The sequence below is a fragment of the Pipistrellus kuhlii genome, unplaced genomic scaffold (genome assembly GCF_014108245.1).
Source record: "Pipistrellus kuhlii isolate mPipKuh1 unplaced genomic scaffold, mPipKuh1.p scaffold_m20_p_81, whole genome shotgun sequence".
NCBI lineage: Eukaryota > Metazoa > Chordata > Mammalia > Chiroptera > Vespertilionidae > Pipistrellus > Pipistrellus kuhlii.
This window is the reverse complement of record NW_023425586.1, coordinates 268224-286860: the sequence shown is the minus strand read 5'-3', so window position 1 is coordinate 286860 and position 18637 is coordinate 268224. Positions and strand designations below refer to the sequence as shown.

Below are 18637 nucleotides of genomic sequence, written 5' to 3'. Positions count from 1 at the left end.
TTTAGTTAACAGCTTAGGGACCCCAGGTGCTCAGGGCAGAAGCCCGCCCAGCAGCATCACGGCCCCTGAGGGGCTCCCCCAGTGCCCTCTCAGTGCCCCTGACAGGGCGCTCCCAGCACCAGCCTGCAGGGAGCGGGTCTGTCCCGCGACGGGGAGCCCGGGCCAGCAGGGCCCTTCGGCCGCCCCGAGCGCCCCTGCCGAGCCAGGCTGGTGGTGGTGTTCCTGTCGTTGGGACAGTGCAGACCGGCCACACCGGCTCAGTGAGGGGAGGCGGGAGGCGGCATTGGCCGCAGGGGTATCACCTCGTGTGTTTATTGGGTTGTCACTGGTGCTTCTGAGTCTCGGGGCCGTCGGAGACCGGGAACCAGCCGAGCCAGAGCTTCCTCAGGAGCCGGGGGGCCCACCCTCCGGGCCGCTCCTCCTGGCTCTGCACCGCAGAGGCCTCTCCAGCACCAACAGGCAGGCCCTGCAGGTCCCCTGCGGGAGGAGCCGTCCTCAGGCCAGGCAGCGGGACCGGATGGGGCGGGAGAGCGGGCAGGGCTGGCCCAGCGACTCCTCCCATGCACGTCCCTGGGGGCTACCTGGCCTTCCCTCCCGGGCGGGAGGGTCTGGGTCCTGGGAGCTCTGCAGGGTCAGGGAGGGGAAGGAAGGGAGGGAGGGAGGCGGGTGGGGGCTCTCTCACCTGAAGGGGGCAGAGCAGGCTCCGCGGGGACCTTCGCCTCCTGGGAAAGAGGCAGTGGCGGGTGAGACAGGCTCTGTACGTGGGGACTGGGCCTCGCTACACGAGAAGTCAGGAGGCCAGGCTCACACCGCGTCTGCTCCCTCAGCTCCGCACAGAGCTGCTCTAAGATGCATGTCTGGCCCAGTCATGTTGGGGTTGCCCCAGCCCCCCTCCATCCCCGCCGCCAGGCACTGCTTGGGGCACCAGGCTTCCTTACCTCCCAGCCTGGGCTGCCTGCCAGCTCCTTCTCCTCAGCCACATCCTTCCCAGCAGGAGTGGGGCTGGCTGCTCCCTGGCCTGGGACCGTCCCCTCCCCTGCCCCCGCCCTCTCCCCAGCAGACAGCATGTCCCTCTCCTCCTTGGGGGCAGCATCATTCAGTCCTCCTGGAGCCTCGGGGGTAGTGGCCTGCCAGGAGAGAAGTGGGCATCACACAGAACGCCTCGACCCTCCCACCCCCACATGGGGCGCAGTGGGGGCGGGTGCTGACGTCCTGGAGGGACCTGCCCCACCCCCGGCTGCAGGCCCTGAGCGGCCTCCCTGGGCCTCGCAGCTGACGGAGAGCCTTCCAGGGAGGCTCTTACCTCGGGGGCCTGCTTCTTCCCACTCCTCACTCTGCGTCTCTGCAGAGAGAAACGGCCATGGGTGCTGGGAGTCACCCCCACCACCACCTACCCAGCCTCTCAGGGTGTCCGCCCAGGACAGGGTGCCCCGACAGCCGCCCCCTCAGGGGAAGAGCCCGCCTCACCCACCTGAGTGGCCACGGGGTAGCACTTGTCCATCAGCCCCCACAGCGGCCTCAAGGTCTCTCCTGTGGACTGCGGGACAAGGAGAGAGAAGGGAGGCGGTGGGGACAGCTGAGGGCGCTGGCTCTGGTGGCGGGCAGCACTGAGGACCCGGGACTGGGGGACCTGCAGCGTGACCGCTGCCTTTAGGAAGAGAAATGCGCTCAGGAACAGAACAAGAACAGGCTCTAAAACAGAAACGTTCACATACCGGCCTCTGATGCTTGAAAACCCAAAGTGAGATACGCTTATGGGAATGGAAAGCCCAGTCGTAGTTAGAAGAGAAAGCTGAAAAAGCATTTCCCAGCAGAACAGAAAGATACCAGGACCAACAGCTAAATCAGCATCTTCCTGCAAGTGCCCACAGGCAGCACACTGGGGGACAGGAGACATTCCAAATACATTTTTTAAAATCTTTTAAAAAAATTTTTTATTGATCTCAGAGAGGAAGGGAGAGGACAGAGAGAGAAACATCAGAGATGAGAGAGAATCATCGACCAGCTGGCCTGCACGCCCCACACTGGAGATCAGGCCCCCACCCCAGGCCTGTGCCCTGACTGGGAATTGAACCCTAACCTCCTGGTTCATAGGTCAACGCTCAACCACTGAGCCACACCCCGGGCATACATTCCTTTTTCATCAGACAATTTCCCAAAGATGAGGGACAGGAGTTTTCCTAAGAGAAGGACTCGCCAAGTGTCTCTGACACGGATGAGGAAAGCCCACCTGCTGCCTTCAGTGCATTCAGAGAAAGAGGACACAGAGAAGAGCCCACAAGCTTCCAGATTTCAAAGGAAAAGGTCTGTTTCAGGAACCCAATCCCATCAGACTTTTAAACACAACATTTGAAGCCAGAAGGCAACGAGGAGCTGCAGGATCTGTGGAGTTATTTCATATCTAGAATTCCTAGCTCACTTTCAGGCGTGTGGATCGAGGCCCTTCAGACGTGTGGTATCACAGAACTCCCACCAGGAAGCCCCGAGCTTCCCACACATCCCACCAGGGCCTCACATGAGACAGGCAGCTGTAATTAGTACCGATCTGCAGAGGGCAGAGTACGAGCTTTAGAGTTAGACATGGGTTCAAATGCCACTCCACTGTGAGGGTGAAGAGGGGAGAAGCGGAGAGAGGCGGCCAGCCCTGGGGAGCCATTTGTGCTCTGGCCAAGGGCTGGGCAGGGCGCTTCTGCCACAGGTTCTTGGACTTGGGACATCAAGAGGCTGTGCAACCCCAGCAGGCGTCCTGCCCAGCACCAGCCATGCACATGAGCATGGAAGCACACTCCTGGGCTGCTCACATGCATGAGGAGCCACCTGCTCCTTTGGGTCTGTCCAGGCCACTGCCACGGAGCCCCGAGTGACCCACAGACAGCTCATGAGGGCTGGGGCCTATGTTTTGACTCTTTGGGAAAAGAGGAAATTTCTCCAGAACCCTCACTCCTCACACACACGCACACACACATGCACACGCACACACACACACACACACACGCACACACAATTGACCTAAGGTCAAGCAGCATGACCCCAGGAAGCCCACACCAGCCTGGAGGCCTGAGCAAGGTGCCTACCAGTGATGACTCCCCAGCAGTCTCGTGGTCAGAAGCTGTTTTCCCCCCGGGCTCCTGGAAATAATAGTATACCATTCCTGCAAATGGGCGAAGGAAGACTCGTTCAAACACTGGACAGAGTGATGTCATTATTTTAAAGTGTCACATCCCTTGACACAGAGAAATTAGGTACTAATTTAAAATGTGTGAGGGGATAAGCAGTCTTTCAAAATGCAAGCAAAAATTTGAAAGTCATTGTGTGCGACATTATTAGGTTGTGTGGGCTTTTGGGTTTGCGGGTTTGGGTGTATTTTTGCAGGGGGCAGAGTACGAGCTTTAGAGTTAGACATGGGTTCAAATGCCACTCCCCTGTGAGGGTGCAGAGGGGAGAAGCGGAGAGAGGCGGCCAGCCCTGGGGAGCCAGGCCTCTGGGCGCCCTGCCGGGCAGCTGGCAGCTGGGTGGCTGAGGGAAGCACCAGCTTCCCAGGCTCTGACGTCATCCCAGCTCCCCGAGCCCTGACACCTTCCCCAGCTCCCTGAGCAGAGGCCTTACCTGCTAGAATGAGGACCTGGACTAGGTACAGGACCCTGCAGAGCCTGGGAGGAAAGCAGGGTGAGTGCGAGGCTGGTCTCCCTGCCCTCACCATGGGTACCAGCTTCCCCCCACTCCAGGACCTGCCCTACAGCGCTGTGTCCTGTCACCACTGACTGCTGGCATGACGCCGTGCCTCTGCCTCCGTCACCAGCCAGACTGGGGGCCTAGCCGCTCCCTTCCTCCCTCCTCACCGAGTGTGCAAGCCCATCGCGCCCCTCCGCCAGGAGGCAGGCCTGGCCTCGGCTGGGCACTCAGTGCTGGGGCAGCTCTTCCCCCGCAGCCCTCCTGCCCGCCCTCCCCCGGACCGCCAGATCCCACAGGAGGCAGAACTCAGATTCCAGGCCACCGCCTCTTCTGTGACCCCTCGCTTGGGACAGTAGAGCATTTCGGGATTGCTAAAATGGTGGCATGCGCGCACACTCTCTCTCTGTTTCTCTCTCTCTCTCTCTCTCTCTCTCTCTCTCTCTCTCTCTCTCTCTCTCTCTCTCTCTCTGTCCCACCTACCAGAACCAGGCCCTCCACCCTGATTCTGAGTCCCAGAGACACTCTAACCGTCAGGGCAAAGCTGACAGAGAACCCTGTTTTCCCTTCCTCCTGGGCCCCTTCCTGGTCATTCGGGTGTGGTAACAGGCCGCACCCAAACGGTACCTCTCCTTCTGGCCGCAAATACCGAACACCATCTTCAGTCTGAGAAGGAAGAACAGGCCTCAGTCAATGCCTCACAGGCCCGGGCCCAGTGCTCCCGGCCTCGGGCTGCAGCAGTCACCACAGGCCCGAGGAGGGAGGGACCAGCACCGGAGCCTGGGAAATGCTCAGAACAAGATGGCTTCTGTGCCTCAGCGCTGGGAAGGCAGGTCCCAGGGAAGACAATGGGACAAGGCGGCAGGATAGGATGGAGAAAGGTATAGCTCTGTTGCACATTGGGTATAAAATGCCCCCAGGTGTAGGTGGTCAGTGATAATCATAAATAAAAATGGTTTAAAACAGTTTCCAGTATTTTCTGGGTTACAGAGCATTCTGGGGATACTTTGGGGAGTACTGAGGGCGGTTCCCTAGCTTCCTCAAACTATTCTTTCTGGAACCCCCGCTACAGGGTCAGCATTCCCTACAAATTGGCACCATGGCAAAGTCAAGGTCTCCAGTGTGAGCTGGACCCTGGAGGAAGCCAGGGAGCCTCTGCTTCCGAGTCAGCGCCCATCCCCTCAGGGGCTGGTTCAAACCTCGCCAAAGACTCAAAGCTTCATCAGATGCCAGTTCCCTTCACCTCCTGCCACCAACCCCTCCCCTTCATTCCCTGCTTCTCACAGGCCAATTCCTCCTCCGGAGTGGCTGCCTCCCCTCTGAGGCCACCCCTCCATGCTGCATTCCAACCTGGGCGCCTGGGGGCCTCCTCTCTCCTATATTCAGCCTTTCCTCCTCCAATGGCTCCTTCCCGTCAGCATTTAAACATCACTCAGCCCTAACCGGTTTGGCTCAGTGGACAGAGCATTGGCTTGTGGACTAAAAGGTCCCAGGTTCAATTGCGGTCAAGGGCATGTACCTTGGTTGCGGGCACATTCCCAGTGGGGAGTGTGTGGGAAGCAGCTGAATTGGTGTCTCTCTGATTGATGTTTCTGACTCTCTATCCCTCTCTCTTCCTCTCTGTAAAAAAAAATCAATAAAAATATATTTGAAAAAAATAAACACATCCCTCATTTCTTCCGTTAAAAAAAAAATCCCCTCTCTCTGAACCCACAACCCTTCTCAGTGAGGGTCCTAGCTGGCCCCTCCCCTTCACACCGCCCTTGAGAGACCATCTACACGCCCCACAGCCTGCCTCTATCTGATTCTGACCCCACAGTCCTTGAAACCTCTCAGCAAAGGCACCATGTGCTCCCGGGCACCAAATCCAGGGCCCTCCGGCCCGGCTTTCTCAGGGCCGCAGGGGCCTCAGCACCAGGGCCGGTCACCTCTGGGAGCACCGGGGCCGGTCACCTCTGGGAGCACTGAGCCGGTCACCTCTGGGAGCACCGGGCCGGTCACCTCTGGGAGCACCGGGCCGGTCACCTCTGGGAGCACCGGGCCGGTCACCTCTGGGAGCACCGGGCCGGTCACCTCTGGGAGCACCGGGGCGGTGTCTCCAGCAGAAGCTTTGCTAGTGTGTATAACAGTGAGAGCCATGCTTTCTGTGCCGAGGTTGGAGAAGGAGAGGGGAGAGAGTCCTGAAGGAGAGGAGAAGGGGTAGCCAGGCAGGAAGGGAGGCCCACAGGGAGGCGGAGTCACAGAGACAATGTTCACTGCTTAGGCTGCTTCCTGCCTTTGGGCCCACTTACCCAATACGCCAAGCTTGGCGCTTCCTTTGACCAGGTCAGTGTCAGGCAGCCTGCCCACCTTTCCACTGAGGGCACTGGAGCTGCTAAGGCTAGGAATCCAGATACAGCCCCTCCCTTCGCAGGGAGAGTGATCTGTGTGACATCACATCTCTGGGGCTTTGTGACAGGGCACCCTCTCCCGCCTGGGCCAGGGCAGGTGTCAGCTGCCTCAGGGCGGCTTTTGTCCCCACCGCCAGAGCCAGCACCTTTGTGGACGTCTCTGGTTCCATTCAACGCCATCAATGCTGTGCAAACACACAAAGCTGTTAGAGTCAGGCTTGTCACATAATACAATAAGCACATCTTCTGGATCAAAAGCAAGAACACAGCCTGACAATTTCTAAGACTCACCCAGTCATCTGATCAGTGTCTGCTGAGCTTCCACTGGGGCCAGGAATAGCACAAAGGGGATAGAAAGGTAATAGGACGCAGAGCCTGCCCTTGGGGACCTTGAAGAAATCAAATAAACATCTTCCAGTTGAAGAGAATTACTGTAAATGTCACTAAGTGATAATTACAAAACTATGAATGGTTGAAACTACCAAACGCCTGAGTTCCACATCCACATGAAACATTTAGATAAACCATAAAACAAGTCCCAGTAAATTTTAAAAGAGTAAAGTTATTTCAAGTAAGTCCTTTGACCATAATGGAATTAAATTAGAAATCAGCAACAGAAAACTCTCTGGAAAAATCCCCAGATATTTGGAACTAAACAACATACCTTTAAATAATATATGGGTAAAATTAAAAGTCAAAAGGGGCCCTGGCTCAGAGCATCATTCTGATATGCCAAGGTTGCAAGTTTGATCCCTGATTAGATCACATACAAGAAACAACCAATGAATGCATAAATAACTGCAACAATAAATCAATGTTTCTCTCTCTCAAAAATCAATAAATAAAAAACATTTTTAATTCTCATTAGAGGGATTCCTATCCATGAATGCAAACATGAAATTCCAACTGCACAGTGCATGCCCCACTCGCACCTGCTGACTGCTACAGCAAACCCTGATTAAATAAGTGCTAAAACAGTGGCACAGACTCCAGGACCTGGGGTTTCACATGAGTCATAAGTAATTGAGGGATTATTGTCCCTCACTCCAACCCAGAATTCTGTCCAGATTCAGGAGCGTATGCATTGCCAAGGCTTTATGAAGGCAAGGACTATGTCTTCATCTTCTCTCTGTCCTCTGTGTTTGGCTCAGTGGTTGGCAGAGAACACCACACGGAAATATTTGACAAATGCCTAACATGGTCACGTGGGTGAGTGGCAGGGCCAGAGTCCCAGAGTCCCGCCTACTCCTCTGTGCTTCTGACATCCATGACTAGCCCCGTGCTCTGTAGGTGCTCCCTCTCCAGGCAGCAACCTGAAGTGATGAGGTTGTCCTCAGGGCCAGCTTCCTAGGCGGACTCAGAAGGGCCTCGCTTGGTACACCACCTCGTCCCTCCTGGGGAGGATCAGAGGACACCTAACCGAGATCAGGACTTTCACCTCTGATCATAGACAGGTCTCCTGGGAAGACTAGTGGGGAGCTGGGACTCTAACTCTCGCTAATTACTATGCAGAGCCCCACCCCTTAGTGTCAACTGAGGCTGAGTGAGGAGCCTGGACTTCTACTCACAGTAACAAGGAAGCTCTTCCCCTTCCCCTGCTGGTGTCAAAGGAAGCCAGCTACAAGAGAAAGTTTAAATGAGACCCAGCAGTGAGTGGTCAGAGATGGTAGAATTATCTGATAAAGATTTAAAGCAGACATTATAAACATGCTTCAACAAGCAATTATGTACATGCTTGAAACAAAATAATAAAATAATCTCAGCAGAGAAACCATAGATATAAGGAAGAACCAGATGAAAATTTTAGAACAACTGAAATAAAAAGCTCAGCGAATGGGTTCAAAAGCAGAAAACAGAAAATAACCAGTGGCCTCGAAGATAAAACAGTAGAAATTACTCAATTTGAACAACAGAAAAAAACAGACTGAGGAAAAATGAACAGAGCCTCAGGGACGTAGGTCTACACAAAGATCAAGCATCACCTGACTAGTCTGGCTCAGTGGATGGAGAGTCGGCCTGAGGACTGAAGGGTCCCAGGTTTGATTCCAGTCGGGGGCATGTGCCCGGGTTGCAGGCTCAATCCCCAGTGGGGGTGTATGGGAGGCAGCTGATCAATGATTTTCTCCATCACTGACATTCCTCTCTCTCTCTCTCTCTCTCTCTCTCTCTCTCTCTCTCTCTCTCTCTCTCTCTCCCTCCCTCCCTTCCTCCCTCCCTCTCTCCTTCCCTCCCTCTCTCCCTCCCCCTCTCTCCCTCCTTCTCCCCTCCCTCCCTCTCTCTTTCACCCTTCTTCTCTGAAACCAATAAAACTCTATTTAAAAAAAATCAAGCATCATGTCATCAGAGTCTTGGAAAGAGAGGAGAAAGGCAGGGCTGAACAATCTTCCAAATTGTGTAAAAGGCATGACAGTCCCAAGAAGTTGAGTAAACCCCAAGCAAGATAAATTCAAATCAATTTGAATGACAACTGACTACAGAGGCTAGAAGAAAATGACACAACATTTTTCTAAGTGTTGAACTGAACTGTCAACCCAGACTCCCATATCCAATGAAAATATCCTTCAGAATGCTGAAAAGAAATCAGGAAATTATCAGATTAAAGAAAACTAAGAGAACTTATCACCCACTGATCCTATATAATAAAAGGATCAGTCAATTTATCCTATATAATAAAAGCCTAATATGCAAATTGCCCCCTCAAGCAGTCCTTCCACCGGAAACCAGGAATTCAACAGCTCACTATGACATGCACTGACCACCAGGGGGCGGCAGGAACATGGTGGGCATCAGAGATGCAGCACTGGCAGTGGGCAGCAGTGGAGGCACTGCTGGCCCCTGATGGGTCCCGACAAGAGCGGGACTGCAACAGGATGGTGGAGCAGGTGAGCAGACAGCACCAGGCCAAAGCGGGTAGGAATGGAGGCCTGATCGACCTGCCAATTGCCCCACAGATGGTGACCAGTGGCAGCGGCAGGGGGCAGGGCCACCGCCCCACTCTCAGGCACTGAGGCAGCCGGGCGGGGGCCCAGCCTCGATCAATCACTCTGCAGACTGGATGGTGAAAACATAAGGGGGCAATGCTAGGCCAAGGCAGGGTGCCAGGCAGGGCTGCGAGCCTGTGGGTACAAGCTGGGGTCCCCACAGGCCACCCAAGGGACCCCAGCCATGCACGAATTCGTGCACTGGGCCTCTAGTATTTAATAAAGGTGCAAAAGCAATTCAGTGGAGGCAGGTCGGCTTTTCAACAAATGATTCTGGAGTAATCAGACAGCATTGAAGATGAAGATGATGATGAAGAAGCCGAAACCGGTTTGGCTCAGTGGATAGAGTGTCGGTCTGCGGACTGAGGGGTCCCAGGTTCGATTCCGGTCAGGGGCATGTGCATTGGTTGCAGGCATATCCCAGGTTGGTGGGGGAGGTGCGGGAGGCGGCTGGTCGATGTTTCTCTCTCATAGATGTTTCTAGCTCTCTATCCCTATCCCTTCCTCTCTGTGGAAAATCAATAATATATATATATATGAAGAAAAAGACAAAGAAGGAGGAGGAGGAGGAAAGAGAAGAAAAGAGAAAGAAGAAAGATGAAAAGAGGAGAAGAAACTTGACCTAAATCTAATATCTTATACAAAAATTAACTAAAAATGGGTCACATACTTAAATATAATAAGTTTTCTTCTTAATTATAGGTTCCTAAATTTGACATCAATAGCACAATCCATAAAAGGAAAAAAATTGATAAATCGGCTTTCATCAAAATTAAACACTTTTGCTCTGTGAAAGACCTTGTTGAAAAGATTGAAAAACAAGCTACAGAGTGGGGGAAATCCTCACCCAAGAATACTTTTCAACTGATTTTTGGAGAGAGTGGAAGAGAGAGGGAAAGACAGAGAGAAATATCGATTGAGAGAAACACATGGACTGGTTGCCCCCGCAAGAACCCTGCTGACCAGGGCCCAGCTGAGGGAGGAGCCGCAGTGGAGGTACGTGCCCTTTACCGGAATCGAACCTGAGACCCTTTGGTTCAAAGGTCAACACGCTCTATCCAAACCTACTAAGGCCAAATAGAGCATTTTTCTTTTTTAAGGTGAAGGTGATGAAAGTAAGAAGGTATCATTAAAATATACTGGATTTACACATTTGAAAAATCATCAGAGATCATTTTTCCTATGGCATTATTGAGATATAATTTACATACCATAAAATTTATCTTTCACCCATTTGAATGTGTAAGTCAGAGAATTTTAGCATATTTACAAAGTTGTGCTCTAGCATCACACACTAATTTTAGAGCATTTCCATCGGCCTAAATAGAAACTTCATGCTACATTCACTCCTCATTCCCACCTCACACTTGACAACTATAATTTACTTTCTGCTTGTATATATTTGCCATTTCTGAACCCTTCACGCAAGTGGAATTATCTGATATGTGCTGTGTCTAGCTCCTTTCACTTAGCATGTCTTCAAGGTTCATTGTGGCTGAAGAATATTCCATGGTATGAATGTACCATATTTCATTTATACACTTTTTCCCTTGTCCATCCAGTTGATGGACTTTTGTGTTGTTTCTATTTTGGGCTATCATGAGTAATGCTGCTATGAACATTCATATAAAAGTATCTGTGGGGACAAATGTTTTTATTTTTCCTAGGTAGATACCTAGAATTGTAATTTCTGGATCATATAAAAAGTCGATGTTTAACTTTTTAAGAAACTGCCTGACTGTTATCTAAAGTGGCTGCACCGTTTCATATTCTCACCAGCAATGTATGAGGGTTCTGCCAAAGCCAGTTTGGCTCAGTGGTAGAGCGTCCGTCTGTGGACTGAAAGGTCCCAGGTTCGATTCTGGTCAAGGGCATGTGTGCTGGTTGCGGGCACATCCCCAGCTGGGGGGTGTGCGGGAGGCGGCTGGTCGATGTTTCTCTCTCATCGACGTTTCTGGCTCTCTATCTCTCTCCCTCTCTGTAAAAAATCAATAAAAAATAAAAAAATAAAAATGTATGAGGGTTCTAATTTCTCCATATCCTCGATAACACTATTTTCTTTGATTTTTCACAGAGAGGAAGAAAGAGGGATAGTTAGAAACATCGATGAGAGAGAGTCATTGATCAGCTGCCTCTTGTACACCCCCTACTGAGGATGTGCCCGCAACCAAGGTACATGCCCTTGACTGGAATCGAACCCGGGACCTTTAAGTCCACAAGCCGACGCTCTATCCACGGAGCCAAACCAGTTTCGGCTATTTTCTTCTTTATTCTAGGCATTCTAGTGGGTGAGTGGTATTATGGTTTTGACTTGCATTTACCTAGTGATTAATGATATTGTCTTTTCACATACTTGTTGATCATTTGTATATATTTTTTAAATAAATAAAATAAAATAATACTTTTTATAGTTAATTTTGACTTCCACATATCCGACTCCACCCCCAACATACATACACTCACAGCCTCCCCACTATCAACGTCCCTTGGCAGTGACATATTGTTACAATCAATGAACCTACACTGACACATCATTGTCACCCAAAGCCCATAATTGGCATTAGGGTTCACTCTAGGGGTCTGAGCATGGATAACGGCATTACCCCCCACCACAGCATCATACAGGATGGTTTCACTGCCCTAAAAACCCTCTGTGCTCCACCTATTCATCCCTTTCTCCTCCCAGCCTCTGGCAGCCAGCCATCTTTTCACTGTCTCCACAGTTTTGCCTTTATCAGAAAGTCATTTAGCTGGAACCACACAGTATGTCGCCTTTTCAGAATTGCTTCTTTCACTTAGGTATGTCTGTTTAAGTTTCCTTTGTGTCTTTTCATGGCTTGATAGCTCATTTCTTCCTAGCACTGAAGAATAACTTAACGTCTGCACATGCCACTGTTTATTTATTCAGTCGCCTCCTAAAGGACTTCTTGGTTGCTTCCAAGTTCTGGAAATTATGAATATAAACATCCATGTGCGGATCTCCTGTGGACCTAATACCAAGGAGTCTGATTGCTGGAGCATATGTTCAGAGTATGTTTAGTTTCGCCCCGCCGGCACGGCTCAGTGGTTGAGCACCGACTTGTGAACCAAGAAGTCAAGATTGTGGACTTGATCTCTAGTGTGGAGCGTGAGGGAGGCAGCCAATCAATGATTCTCTCTCATCATTGTTCCGGTCTCTCCCTCTCCTTTCCCCTCTGAAATCAGTAAAAATATATTTCATCATAAAAAGAGTATGTTTAGCTTTGTAAGAAACTGCCAGACTGTCTTCCAAAGTGGCTGTATGATTTTGCATTCCCACCAGCAATAAATGAGAGTTCCTGCTACCTCACAGCCTCATCAGCATCTGGTGTCACCTTTGCTCATTTGTGTGTGTGTGTGTGTGCGCGTGTGTGTGTTTAAGAGCGAGCGAGAGAAACATTGATTTGTTGTTCCAGTTACTTACGCATTCATCGGTTGCTTCTTGTATGTATCCTGACCGGGATGGAACTATGACCTCCTGGTTCATGGTCAATGCTCAACCACCAAGCAACGCTGGCCAAGCACCTTTGCTCATTTTTAATTGAGCTATTTGTCTTTTTATTATTGAGTTGAGAGAGCCTTTTACAAAGTCTAGATACAACTCCCTTAGGATTTACAAATATTTTCCCCAGTGTGTGGTTTGAGAAGCCCTTTATTATGTTAATGAAAAGGAATATTAACATTAGATTTGATAGTGTTTACACCTGGAGGAGGCAGGAGCATGGACTAAGTTAAGTTACGCAGACAGGTATCCTACAGGTGCTATGAGAGGTAGAGCACACGCTCTGGAGCTACCACCTAGGTCTCAACCCAAAGCTGCTAAGTAACTTAGTCTGTGTCTCAGTTTTCTTATCTGTAAAGTGGGTTCAACAACACTTACCTCACAGGTGTGTTGTGAGGCTTAAGCGAGTTAATGTGCCTGGAGAACTTAAAAGAGTGGTTACCCGGTATATAGTGTACTTTATAGAAACCTTGTTACCAATTCTTCTTATTTTTTTTAATAAATATATTTTATTGACTTTTTACAGAGAGAAAGGGAGATAGAGAGCTAGAAACGTCGATGAGAGAGAAACATCGACCAACTGCCTCCTGCACACCCCCAACCGGAGATATACCCGAAACCAAGGTACATGCCCTTGACCGGAATCGAACCTGGGACCTTTCAGTCCGCAGATCGACGCTCTACCGCTGAGCCAAATCGGTTTCGGCGACTGTTACCAATTCTTAAGTTGGGTACTGGGATTCAGAAGTTTTATTGTCATGCTTTATCATTTATATGTTACATGCTTTCTTTTGTATAGCTCCTTCAAATATACAAATACAGCCCTAACTGGTTTTGTTCAGTGGATAGTCTGCAGACTGAAGGGTCCTGGGTTCGATTCTGGTCAAGGGCATGTACCTTGGTTGCAGGCACATCCCCAGTAGGGAGTGTGCAGGAGGCAGCTGATGGATGATTCTCTCTCATTGATGTTTCTAACTATCCCTCTCCCTTTCTCTCTGTAAAAAAATCAAGAAAATAGATTTTTTTTTTAAATAAATGTACAAATACATTTTAAAATAAAAGGAGAATAATATCCACACTTTTAATCCTTCAAAATTAGAGAGTGGGCTAGAGGCAGGGCCATACCCCTGCTGGTCCGGGGCCCAGAGCTCAGCTCAGCCCCGGCTCCTGTGAGGACATTCACAAGGAACCTGAGCCTGAACCCCAGGAGGAGGCGGGGGCGGGAGACCCAAAGCCGCCTCAGTTTCCTCACCTGTAAAATGGGGCTCTCACTGCACCTACCGACCCGTGAGGTTAACGCAGGCCGGTGACTCCGCAGAGCCCGCGGTCCTGTCACTCTGTCCCCTTCGCGCTCAGAGTGAACTGGCAGGAAAATGCCAGAAAAGAGAGAGACCCGGAAAGGCCAGTCAAGGCGCCTCAGCTCCAAAGAGCTGGGCTGTTCTTCACAGAAATCCACAAACGTCCGTGTGGGAAGTGGGGCTGAAAATATAACCTACCTCCCCGGGCTGTGGAGAAGCGTCGAGAAACGCTTCACCAGGAGAGCGCGTTCACGCTCCATCGCAGAGGGGTTTATGGGGGGAAAGTTGCAGAAACGCCACAGAAGGGCCAAGCCGGCGCCACAGCAGCCCAGGCGCCATTATCTGCCTCAGCCGCCACCTAGGAGCCCGCGGCCCGCGGGAGCCGACCCAGGAGGCTGCGAGGCGGCGCGCCAGCCGGCTTCCCCCGGGCGGGACGCGTCGCCGGGAGACCAGGCAGCTCGCGGCCGGGCGCCAGGCTGGGAGCCGAGTGCCCCCTGGCGGCGCCGTCGGGCGACCGTTAGAACCTCCAGCCGACAACTTTGCGTTTCTGCTGATGAGCGTGAGCAGCCACCAACCGATTTTCTTCCATCCAGAGAGACAGGCCTTCCGACCAATCAGAGAGCCCGAAAACCGCGCTCCCGCCCACCCGTGGGATTTAGGGGCGTGGCCTTCCACTTTAGCCAATAAGCAAAGACTTTCGTCCTCCGTCCGCACTATTTGGGTTGGAAGGGGGCGGGGTTGGGAAGTGGTTTCCTTAGCAAGATGGCGGCGAGCGGCGTCCGCCGGGCGGCTGCCGCCGCCAGCACCTCGGTGAAGCCCATTTTCAGTCGGGACATGAAGGAGGCCAAGCGGAGGGTGCGCGAGCTCTACCGCGCCTGGTATCGGGAGGTGCCGACCACTGGTGAGAGGCATCGGCGAACGCGGGGCCCTGGAGGCAGCCGCTCAAGGTCGCAGCCCTCCGGCCTCTGATTTCTCTCGGGTCTGCCAGAGGCGACCCCACGTGTTTCAGGGGAGGAGGGTCACCGAGCCTCGGTGGACCCGGCCTGGCAGGGGGGCCGGGGTCAGACCACCGGTGTCCAGCACCGCTTTTGGGCGCCCTCCGCGCTTTGTCTCCCATGCCCCCTCTTCCCCCTCCCCCCGTCTCCCCTCTTCCTCTCCTTCCCCCCCCCCCCCCAAACCCTGTAATTCAAAACGAGACCTGGGAGGGGGAGCAAGGACTCTCAATGACTTACTCACTGTGCAGGGAGGGAACTGAGGCACGGAGGCGAAGTGGCTGCCCAGAGTCCAGAGCTAGCTGGTGGGTCTGGAACCCAAGGCAACTGTAGCTTCAGAACATGTCCAACCCCCCCGGGTTACCTGTACAGCCAGAGAGGCTGTGGGCTGGGCCATCGTCTGCTTCCCACAGCTCTCACAAAGGAAGAAACTGAACCGGAGGAGGGAAGTGACTTTCCCAAGGTCATCCATGTCAGGGATGCCTCTTCCCCCCAGTGAGGTGTTCGCCCCTCCCCCTTCAATCTCTAAATCTTGCTCCGCATGCTGTTTCTGCCTGCCCCTAGTAATCCTTAGGAGCCCCCCCCCCCCCCCCCCCGCCCTCCGCTACTTCAGAACTGCAATCGCCTAGATGTCAGAGAACCCGTCTGTTCACCCGATGTATTAAGTATAAACCGCAGGGGGCAGACCTTCCTTATCATGGCATCCCCCTCAGTGCTTCCCACCCACTGTACCACATGAAAGGAAGGTTGGGGAAAGCCCTCCAAACTGTCAAGGGCAGTCGGTACTCATGTTTTATGTCATTGACTGTATGTGTGTTAATGCACGCCATCGCTGCTAGTCTGAGAGGGAAGGCGTTTTTAAGCTAGGGGGAGCACCACAGCACCTCTTCGGGCTGTGTGACCAGTAGAAGGTGGTGGCTGCTGAACTTGCCTCCAGACCTTGCCCCTTACTCGCTTTGTGACCTTGGGCAAGTGATTTCACTTTGCTGTGCCTCAATTTCCTCATCTATCAAATGAGGATAATAGTACCTTCTTCCAAGAGTTGCCATATTAAATAGGTTAATATCTCTAGAGTCTTAGTTTAGGGCCTGGTGCTTAGGCACTCCTAAGTGTTGGCTGCTACTTTTTTATTGCTGTTATTACCACTATTGTTATTCAGAGGGCTTACCCTCGAAGAAGCCTCCCTGTAGAGGTTCTCTAAGGAATATTTTAATATTGCTATTTGACCTTTCTCTATAATAGAAGTGTCAGAGATGAAAGAAAATTAGTAAAATGTATATGAAATCTTCCTCTTGTCAGAGTCTGGGGTGTGCCAGGGCAGGAGGAGGGGGGGGCAGAGTCAAGTCCCCGCCCACCTGGGGCACCTCAAAATCTGGTGAGACCCAGAACCGCCAGGCTGGGGGCGCAGCCTTAGGGCTGATGTCAAGCCCCACAGGGCGGGGGGCACAGCCTCAGGTCCTCTGGCCCGGTACCAGGGTGGGTGGCACAGCCTGAGATTCCCTGGCCCAGCACCAGGGCGGGGAGTGCACCCTGGGTCCCCTGTCAAGCCCTACTGGGCGGGGGGCACAGCCTCAGGTCCCCTGCCCCGGCCCAGCACCATGCAGCCTCAGGTCCCTGCTGGTTGCTCTTTAAGGGAACTCAACCTCTGCTGTGGTACTGCCATCTTTGTGATAGTGTCACAGTCAATTTGCATATTCCCTCTTTATTATTTCATATATAGGATTGCACCTACCTCACAAGGCTTTGTTCATGCCCTTGTTATCAGCAAATCCACTGTGGGCTGACTGCCTGGGATGGGAATAAAATGACTGCAATCTAATTTTCAAAGGACATCCATGTGCTCCACGTGAAGTCCAGGTCATTGAGTCTCTGCCCTTGTTTCAGGCACATATTTAACCAGGGATTGCTGAATATTGTGATTTCATGTTTAGAATTTAAGACCAAGAGAACAGGACCTATGTCAAACTTCTCTCTTCTTCCCCCAGTAACCTAACATGATAGTGCCAGCCTGATCGAAGCCCTCCCTGCCTGCACAATCCCTCAGCATTCTCCCTCAACTCACAAACCCACACATCATTTTACCTTCATTCCAACCTGTTATCTTTTGGCAAATGTTCCATATAATGTAATACTAATTTATTGAGGGTGTATTCCATGTCAGGCACTGTTCTGGGCACCTCGCATTGTTAGAATCCTCCCAACAGCTCTGGAGTTAAATGTGCTGTTGTTATCCTCATTTCATCATATATAATGCTCTCAGGCCCAGAGAAGTTAACGTACACAGGGAAATGTAGCTGGCAAGTGACAGAGACAGACTTTGAACCCAGGTCGTTCATACACTTGGACTATGCCCTTACTGTCCTTCAAATGCAGTGGCCTTGTCTCCCCAAACAAAATATAAGCTCTTTGAGGGCAAGTCTCACACTTTTTCACATCCTCAACCACCTAGCTTGGGGTCAGGCTAGTTTTTGGCAGCCTCTATGTGTTTAATGAATATTCATAGATCAAAAATTTAAAAACTTGTTTTAACCATATAATTTCTACCCTGGTCATGTTTTCTCTTTAGTGAACTTATTCCAGTTGGACATCTCCGTGAAACAGGGACGGGATAAAGTCCGAGAAATGTTTATGAAGAATGCCCACGTCACAGACCCCCGAGTGGTGGATCTTCTGGTCATTAAGGTAACTGACTTCCTGACCGATTTAGAAGAACGCCCAACTTGTCCAGAGCTTTCCAGTCTTCCCAGGTGAACATTTTGTTTCCAAGTTTAAAAAGCAACTGCTGGGTCAGCAACTGTCGCCTGGAACAGTTGAACTTGGAGGTTATCGCCTGGATAAAGACTTAAGATTGTTCAAGGGAAAACCCATCAGGGCTTGCATTTTATAACTACAAAAGGTGTAGGGATGAAAGTTTGAACACTTCAACTCTTCCCTAGAGGTTACTGCCTCACCTGGTTGCCAGCTTACAGCTGGAAGAGGCTGGCCGGTTGGCCGAGTCCTGTGTGAATGGGGTCAAATCCTGGCCCTGATTCTGTCTCTGATCAGTCATGAGCATCAAAGGAGGGAGCTTCAGCATGTTAAGCAGAAATATGTTAAGCCTGTCAGGTTAGGCATCATGGGACAGGGGCCCATTGACCTGGAAGTCTCTCCTTAGACCGGTCAGCCACAGTTAAAGAATATTTGAAAGCCCTCAGCTATCACTTAGTACAACACCTGTTTGCAGATGCAGAAACCGGTCTAGACAGAGTACATTACTTACCCAAGGTCAGTCTAGTCAGTGTCAGAGCAGAAAGTAGAATCCTGGCCTTCAGTGTAGTATTCCTTTCACTGGACCACTTTGATGAAGACCTCTCCCCTCACTGTGCAGGGAAAGATGGAACTGGAGGAAACTATCAAAGTGTGGAAGCAGCGGACACACGTGATGCGGTTCTTCCATGAAACAGAAGCTCCAAGGCCAAAGGATTTCCTGTCCAAGTTCTATGTTGGCCACGACCCATGAAGTCATTCAGTGGGAAGGTGCATGTTGATATTTAAGTACTTTATATTCAAATAAACTGTTTATGATGGTCACTTTGTCTCATAGGACTCCATTGGTGAACCAATGCGAGGCTGTTTCTGCAGTCTCTTACTTTCTCCTGAACAAGCGGGGTAGGGGTTTACACAGCACCTGTTCCCTTTTCCTGGAGTGTGGGGTTGCCGATAAATGAGTGGATTCTCTTCTCAGAGCCTTGCATGTGGTAAATAGGAAATACAGGCCATCTGTTCAGAACCTGTCATACTGGGTATG

The 18637-nt window shown here is 51.4% G+C and overlaps 2 protein-coding genes across 4 annotated transcripts; one reads left to right on the top strand and one right to left on the bottom strand.

Moving 5' to 3' along the window:
• Positions 1 to 298: 298 nt before the first annotated feature.
• On the bottom strand, positions 299 to 14605 carry LOC118712079. 3 transcript variants are annotated; one of them, XM_045577045.1, is made up of 10 exons: positions 14057 to 14605; positions 5961 to 6244; positions 4297 to 4335; positions 3607 to 3650; positions 3075 to 3151; positions 1472 to 1537; positions 1304 to 1342; positions 939 to 1127; positions 683 to 722; positions 299 to 477 (listed from the first exon to the last, which is right to left on the bottom strand). In XM_045577045.1, exons 3-10 carry the CDS (start codon positions 4326 to 4328, stop codon positions 323 to 325), a joined length of 642 nt encoding a protein of 213 aa, XP_045433001.1. In that variant the 5' UTR covers positions 4329 to 4335; positions 5961 to 6244; positions 14057 to 14605; the 3' UTR covers positions 299 to 322. The 3 variants fall into 3 exon arrangements, with proteins under 3 accessions (XP_045433001.1, XP_045432999.1, XP_045433000.1); XM_045577043.1 differs by lacking the exons at positions 3075 to 3151; positions 3607 to 3650; positions 4297 to 4335; positions 5961 to 6244; positions 14057 to 14605 and having other exon boundaries at positions 1472 to 1989; XM_045577044.1 differs by lacking the exons at positions 1304 to 1342; positions 3075 to 3151; positions 3607 to 3650; ... (1 more) ...; positions 5961 to 6244; positions 14057 to 14605 and having other exon boundaries at positions 1472 to 1989.
• On the top strand, positions 14600 to 18420 carry NDUFA6 (NADH:ubiquinone oxidoreductase subunit A6). The gene is made up of 3 exons (XM_036425512.2): positions 14600 to 14759; positions 17417 to 17532; positions 18218 to 18420. The coding sequence occupies exons 1-3, from the start codon at positions 14621 to 14623 to the stop codon at positions 18347 to 18349; spliced, it is 387 nt and encodes a 128-aa protein (XP_036281405.1). The 5' UTR covers positions 14600 to 14620; the 3' UTR covers positions 18350 to 18420.
• Positions 18421 to 18637: the final 217 nt, after the last annotated feature.